Genomic DNA, 7,972 nt, shown 5'->3' on the forward strand with positions numbered 1-7,972 from the left:
TTGGGAACATCCCAACTCAGCAAGAGGAATTTTATCTACCATGGCATGTGTGCTCTGACGCTGTTGCATGTAACTAGTCGTACTTCGCTTCTATACCCGATCACTCATATGATGTATCATGGTGTTGGCTCCCCCTCCCCCTGTACCTTTACCTGTAATACTGCTCCCATATGGCTCCTGGATTCAGTGTCCATGCAGTCCCAGTGTTACAGGGAAATGAATGTGGAGCATCTAATCTACTAAATAACAAGATCTTTCCTTTTGTGGCAGTGACCATCTTCATCTAGTTTGTGTGTCTCCACATCAACAAAAACCTTTGCAATCACCATGAAGTTTTTGTTGCTATGTTCCTCAAGAGCACAACATCTGAGTAGTTTACCATCGCACTGATCTTATTCTCCCATCAAGGAGCTGTGTAAATGAAACATGGAATTTTTTGGTTTGGGACACAGTAAGGACTCCCATAGCATTGTGAGGGTCTCAAATGTGGAATTTGTAGCCACACATATAGTGCCACTGACTCCATGGTAAAAAACCTCACATCTACATCGGCAAGAACCTCCATGTAGTCCATACCTTCCTTGCCACATTTGTTTGAAAGACTCTTTGATGTACACAGCCTGCATATAATACTCGCAAAAGCATGTATAACGGTCTTTCAGTTTTTAAACAAAGAAAGGCTTCATACTCTCAAAGCATCTAAGAGAGATGTGCACGGAAGGATCCATGTCCTGAAACTGTATGTACAATTCTACCTGTGCAAGAACGGAGGCAATGATGAGATAATGTGAGCTACCACTGTTGTATTTTAAAGATATCAATAGCAATGTACAAAAACTTAAAATGGTTCCAAATGATTAGCAAGTGGTTAAACCTACCAAAAGTGCTTAACCTGATTGAAACTAGTACCTACATATCGTAACAACCAAATTTCAGGTTTGTTAAAGCACTGAACAAGAACTTAATAGTTAGCACTTGGAAAAATTCTAGTGAGCTCAAAGTGATTAAAGTGGTGGAAGAAAATTCATTCAAAGACATCTTTTGAGGTTTCTAGCACCTTTTAAAAGTGGTTTTTCATGAATATTGAAGTGGCTTTTAACCATTTCCAAGCGGTTTTAACCACCTCATAGTAGTTGGAACCACCATTTGGCTTTTGAAACCACTTGGAAGTGATAAGAATAACCTTAAAGAACTTGGCAGCCACCTGAAAGTGGTTAAAGTGGTCATCAGACTACCTAAAAGTGATAAGAATCTATATAAGTGCTTGGCAAATTTCCAACCACATGAAGAGGGTTGAACGTGGTCATCAAACAACTTGAAAGTGGTTAAAACCTTTATAAGCACTTGACAAATTTCCAACCACCTGAAGATGGTTAAAAGCGGTCATCAAACTACTTGAAAATGGTGAGAACCTATATAAGCACTTGGAAAAATTCCAAGTTCCACTTGGAGGTGGTTGAAAGTGGTTATCAACCTACTTGAAAGTGGTGAGAACCTATATATAAAGCACTTGGCAAATTTCCAACCACCTGAAGATGGTTGAAAGCGGTCATCAAACTACTTGATAATTGTGAGAGCCTATATAAGCACGTTGCAAAATTCCAAGTTCCACTTGAAGGTGGTTGAAAGCGATAACCAAACTACTTGAAAGTGGTAGTTAGAAGGAGATAGAACTTGGCTAATTTCCGGCCACCTAAAAGAGCATCCTCATTTGATTTTAAAGTGATTCCAACACCACCAAAACACTTTGAGGTGGTATTTGAGGTCGTTAAAACCACCATCAAGTGGTTGTGATAGTCTGACAGTGCTCGAGATCACCTTAGACCGATTCAAACCATTTGTAGGCTTTTGAAGGCACTTCAAAGTATTTAGGAGCACCTTCAAAAAAATTCAAAATCCAACCCCTAAAAAGTGATTCACAACGGTCAAAACATTACTTGAAAGTGGCTTTTTAGGTGTAATTTACAGGCTTCTAGTAGCTTATACAAACAATAGCCCCATAAAGTGGTGAAATCATTTATCCTTTTTATTCAAAGTGGCTTTGAAGTGGTGATTGACAACACTTTACCTAGTGCCTATCCTTACTTTGCAGGGAAGCAAAGTTTTATCGCATGGTTCACAATACCTGAGGTTGGTCTAGCAAATGCAATGGATGGTGAACAATAGCCTTTCTGCCGACACACCTCTCGCATATGTCTTTCTTATTTGAAGAGACTCGGGTATTTTCTATCCAGAAACCAAACACAAGATCCTTAATGTCCTATGTGATGCATGTTGAACGATGACATGCCATTGAGATGTTATAACAAAAAAAGGACTGCTCTCATCCTCAAAGTATAGTTGTGAATTTGCAAAACTGATGTTTCTTCTATGTGGCCTCATGACTTTGCAAGTGCTCTATTGAGGACGGACCTTGCATCTACTTCATCCCTAGAGTTAATGAAGGCCATCCTTGTTGCCTTTTTAAAAACTATTTCTGTAGCTGAGTGCGGGACCTTGACTTTTGACAAGGTGTTGCAAATGTTTGGAAACATTGCTCTCTCTATACAATGTGTCAAGTTCTGCAGGTTACAGAAAATTGGTTGCTACAGTATATAATCAAATATATGTCCTTGGAGTTTGTTTGTCAATCATTGCGTCTGCTCTTGCTAGCACTTTGACATAGCACGAATAATCTTCCTTTTCTGCTTTTCATCTAGCTGGCACTTTTTAGTACTGGGAGTGTGCATTTGCCTCTCTCTTTGTTCCCTTTTTTGTGCAGCCGAGTACTCTCATAACCATCATGTGAGCTCCTTACAAAACTCTGTTCAGGTGTCTGATTGGCACAGAGCCAGGTCAAGAATACCTACAAAGAAAGAGCTTAAGGCAGGTAGATGCATCCATAATAACTACAAAGAAGAGCTCAATGCATCAAGACAACAAAACATCATCACACACCTAGCTTGAGAGAAGGCTCCATCTTGTGTGCATAGAAGGAAGAGAGAGAGAGAGAGAGAGAGAGAGAGAGAGAGAGAGATTTATGGAGAGGATATGTGGATACACAAAAGAGAAAACGCGTGTAGAGAAGGAGAGAAAGGGGATGCTCTATGGAAAACACAAGAATAGAGAAGGGGAGAGAGAGGGAGAGCCTAGCTCGGTGTCTGCAGACCACGTCCAAGAAGGAGTGGGCATTCAAAAAAGCAACCCTATCGTTTTTTAATTACATTGTCATTTCTCTGCCCCAAAAATCATAATTGACTCCATGAGTTTCCTCCCCACAAATTCACTTGAAAAAGGAGTTTCCAAGACTGCCCTTTTTGGACCATCAATACGTGCTTTCACCCAAAGAAATTTCTAAAAAATAAGCAATCAAGTGCCGTATCCAACCAAATTTCAAATCGAAAATAGAGCTATTGTGGTGACATGGATAATGCAGAGTGGAAGTGGGCCTTGCAAGAAAAGAGCAATAAAGTGGCAATGTGATCATCCCACAAACAAAAATGTGAAGCTCGGTCCAAGAAAACTTCCACGCACTATGGTTTGGGAGGCAAAGCAGTAGCGTGTAAAGCAGAGTGGAAGTGGGCCCTGCGAGAAAAGAGAAATGAAGTGAAAATGTGATCATTCCACAAACAAAAATGTGAAGCTCGAAAAGAGAAATGAAGTGGAAATGTGATCATTCCACAAACAAAAATGTGAATCTCTGGCCAAGGAAACTCCCATGCACTATGGTTTGGGAGGCAAAGTAGTAGTGTGGAAAGCTACTACAGGAAATCGTAGTGGCAGCTTGATGGGTTTGCAATTCACCTCCATTTTTGTTACACAGGAAATCGCATTTCGCATCGCGTTTCACCGGATCGTATTCATTTCGCATCGCGTTTCACCCTTCCGTGCTCACAATGGCTAATCGAAGCTCTTGCTAGATGCGTTGAGATTTGGGCGTCTCTAAACTGGCTCCTCTACCCTACGACTCAAGGTCAGCTTACTTACTAGTTGTAATGTTTATTGCATCTGCTTTGTAACTACTTTCAAAGGTTAATCGACAAATGCCAACAAGTGGGTTCTGCGTATCAGGTTCTAAGCATTAGCTCTTTACTGTGATGCAGGTATGCCCTCTGCTTGGCCTTTGAACTTAAGTGGGACGGCCAAGAATGCTGATCATTCAGGGGCACAGAAAATCTTTAACAGTCTGAAAAGGTTATGTGAACAAGGGCAAGTCGCAACTGCATACCGGCTGTTAGAGGTACTAGAAAAGAATGGGATCAGTGTTTCCTCAAATTGGCTGTACTGTATACTGCAGGGCTGTATAATCGCAAAAAACATCTATATAGGAAGGCAAGTCCAAAGTTTAATCACAAAGAAAAATCTTCAATCAAGCACTTATTTAGGTAGTCATTTAATTCGCTTGTTTGCCCTTTGTGAAAGTTTACATGAAGCTCAGAAAGTGTTTTATCAATTACAACACCCGAATGTTTTTGCTTGGAGTGCAATTATATCTGCGCATGCAAAGCTGGGGAATAGTGAGGAGGCAATCAACCTTTATTACTCACTGCAAAAGTCGGGCTTGCATATGGATGGACAAGTCTTTGTTGCTGCACTTCAAGCTTGTGCAAGTTTGCAATCTCTCAGTGAGGGAATATGCATTCACAAGCATATTACTGAGAGTGGGCTTGAAGCAGATTTGTTTGTGATGTGCAGTCTTGTGAACATGTATGTTCAGTGTGAAAAGCTTACAGATGCCTTTAATGTGTTCAAAAGAGTGCCGGCTAGGAATGTTGTGTTATGGAATACAATGATTGCAGCATATGCTCAACAGGGTCATCTTTTGACTGCTCGTAAGCTTGTCGAAAACATGAAGTGCAAGGGTCTGCAGCCAAATATTGAGACATGGAACGCTGTAATTTCAGGTTGTGCACAAAATGGCTATAGACAAGAGGCAGTTCGTGTCCTACAGCAGATGCAAGATGTGGGCATAAAACCGAATAATGTAACATGGAATGGTATGATTGCTGGATTTGCTCAGCATGGCGATGTGCAAGAGGCCCTTCAGGCATTTCACCAAATGCAGCAGGTCGGCATGGAGCCAGATCAACTTACATATATCAGCATTTTAAAAGCTTGTTATGGTGTAGCCGCTACGAATTATGCGAACTTGGTACTTGCCCAGATGACAGAGAATGGCAGCGGGCTGGATGTAGTAACAGGGAAATCTGTCATAAAAGCTTATACAAGATGTGGAAGTCTTCATGAAGTCCACAAAGTCTTTGCAACAGCTCAAGAGCATGGTGTAGAAGAATGGAATTCGATTATCCTTGGTTATGCTCGTCACAGCAAGCATGAACTTGCTATGGCTTGCTTTCAGAAGATGCGTCATGAAGGGGTAAACCCAGACCTTGTAACTTTTACAAGTCTTCTATCTGCGTGCAGCCGCTCAGGTTTAGTGGAAGAGGGCGGTCATCACTTTCTGCTAATGACAGCAGAGTATGGATTGATGCCCATTCAGGAACATGTTAATTGCATGATTGACCTGCTGGGCCGCTCAGGAAGCTTAATGGAAGCAGAAGATTTACTCTGGACTATGCCATTTTGCCCTGACAATGAAGCCTGGAGGTCCTTGCTAGCTCATTGTCGGATTCATAGTAAAATTAAGCTTGGAGATCAGTGCTATGGCAGTGTTGTGGCTGTGGATGAAAAAGATATTGTTGGTTCTGGGCGCACATATAAACATTTCTGGCAGTGCTGAGGTGCAAGAGGCTGCAGACTACCTGGAAGAGTGAATATACTAAGTATGAAAGCCTGGAGAAGGCTTCAATTTACTTATTAAGTTCGCAGTTCTGTGCTTGGAGGCAAAAGTCGCCATGGTTCTGTTCGAAACTACCATACATGGGGATGCTATTAAGGACAGAGGACTAGTCCCTTTCTGTTTAGGGCGGAGCAGAGATGATTCTTTGTGTTGCCGACCAATGGGAACATCCCAACTCAGCAAGAGGAATTTTCTCTGCTATGGCATCTGTGCTCTGACGCTGCTGCATGTAACCAGCGTACTTTGCTTCTGTACCCGATCACTCATACGATGTATCGTGGTGATGGCTCCCCCTCCCCCTGTACCTTTACCTGCAATACTGCTCCCACATGGCTCCTGGAATCGGTGGCCATGCAGTCCCAGTGTTACAGGGGAAAGGTCGCTTGGTGACCTTTCCCCCAATTAGTGACCTTTCCCTACCCTGTCAAAGTTTCAGGCAAATTGAGCTTTCAGAAACAGATCAGCAAAAGAGTCCTGAGATCACCAAGAGATGTTACTTCCCCAAGGTCAATTAACATCTTCTCTACTAAACAAGGAACTGGAGGGTTCTCTACCCATGGGAACAACTACAGGTAATAGTGACTTGACAACACATGATATGCTAATATACTGTTGCTACGGGCCCATCGAGCAGATTGCTCACAATGTCCGCCCACCGGACGAAAGAAAAAGGCATGCTGTGTCCGTCAAGCCAGACTTTTTGCTTGATGGCCATGGGTTAAGACTGCACCGTGGATGCTCAATTCAGTATTCGGTTGATTCTTTGGAGATCCAATCACAGATGTCTCTTACAACAGGCAAACAGGCTCTGGGGAAGCATGTCTTTGTTACAGACAAAATTGAGAAGCAGAACAACCTCTTCATAGACCTCCTGATGAGAGGCTACCAAATTAGGATTGAGAGGTTAATCCAGAGCAGATGGACAGGCAGGCGATGCCCGAGGATCAACAATCAGAGGCAATTTGGGATCAGCGTGAGGTTCCCCATGAGAGGCCAGTTCAGCAGTTGGTTGGTTCTTTGGAGATCTAGTCACAGGTGCCCCTCACAATAGGCACTATTGAGAGATATCACGACAATCAGTCTCATTGTCTAGCTGAGGAGTTAAATTATTCAGTAGCATTTGCTTCACCAGCCCATTTCTATGCTTGTGGTATGTGGAGATTTCCTGATTCACCTCCAGATAGTTTCATTTTACAGCTTTCTTCATGACGAGGCCCACCTTTTTTAGTCCAGAGATAGCTCCTATGAATAGATTCATATTGCAGGCACTTCATGAGTTCTCTTGGACGGAGGAGACTATCTGATACTCTATAGTTGTAGATGCCGGTGAAGATTTAGTTGTATGAGAGCCAGATTAGTGATGCCCTTGACTAGTTGGTTTGGTCAGAGAGATCTTCATCGTGCACAAGAAGGTTTGGACAGATTCTCACAATAATTCCCACATTATGACTTACCTCAACATCATGAGCTTCTGTGAGGGAGGCATGGCATACCTAGCTAGGTATGCTGTGCCTCCCGAGTTGAATCTCATGCTGTTATGCATTGTATGAAAAACATTGAAAAAGGCTCCCTTTTCCTACATGACAAAATTTCTAAATCTTCTTGTGATGGTACCTTCCCTTGGCTTGCATAGTGGAGGACAAATGGATTCCTCCCGCCTCTCTGACAGTTTGCATCCTACCTTGGTGATAGAGTAGATGCAGATTATTGTGAAGACATGGCATAGAGGTTTTCGAGTCCCATGGATTTTATGAGCTACTACAGAAAGGTTCTCACAAAAAATACTTTTGTCTTTTTGGTTACGAGTGCTCTACATTAGCGAAGCTACATTGGTAGTTCAAGGCAGGTTCAATCTGATGAGAAGCCAAATAACATAGAAAGGGTTTCTTCCTCCACATGCTTCAATTGCTCTAGCTGCATTTTTTTGTTGGAACATATTCAGATGTAGGCACACTTTGGCATGTCTCCCACCAAACCTTAAAGTGCATAATGTTGGCTTTGACAATAGGGAACAAACTTTTTCTTTGATTGCAGGCTTTCCTTGCCTATCTGCAATGTTGTTAGAAATAGATGAAAAACACATTTGACAACATTGACATTATAAAAGCAAGCACAATATAAAGCATGCACTCTTCCAACGATAAACTACAATTATAAGCCAAAGAAAGAGTGTTATGTGCTCTTTCAACAACA

At 42.0% G+C, this 7,972-nt stretch overlaps 1 protein-coding gene across 1 annotated transcript; it reads left to right on the forward strand.

The window, feature by feature from the left end:
- The first annotated feature begins 3,607 nt into the window (after positions 1-3,607).
- Positions 3,608-7,672, forward strand: LOC147432826 (pentatricopeptide repeat-containing protein At4g01030, mitochondrial-like). The gene is made up of 2 exons (XM_086492627.1): positions 3,608-3,952; positions 4,083-7,672. The coding sequence occupies exon 2, from the start codon at positions 4,085-4,087 to the stop codon at positions 5,717-5,719; it is 1,635 nt and encodes a 544-aa protein (XP_086348753.1). The 5' UTR covers positions 3,608-3,952; positions 4,083-4,084; the 3' UTR covers positions 5,720-7,672.
- The last annotated feature ends 300 nt before the right edge of the window (positions 7,673-7,972 follow it).

This window comes from Adiantum capillus-veneris, chromosome 20 (assembly GCF_014529385.1).
Source record: "Adiantum capillus-veneris isolate H3 chromosome 20, ASM1452938v2, whole genome shotgun sequence".
In the NCBI taxonomy this organism is placed as follows: Eukaryota; Viridiplantae; Streptophyta; class Polypodiopsida; order Polypodiales; family Pteridaceae; genus Adiantum; species Adiantum capillus-veneris.

Coding starts and splice junctions, on each gene's coding strand:
- LOC147432826 (XM_086492627.1), top strand. CDS start 4,085: ATGCCCTCTGCTTGGCCTTTGAACTTAAGTGGGACGGCCAAGAATGCT.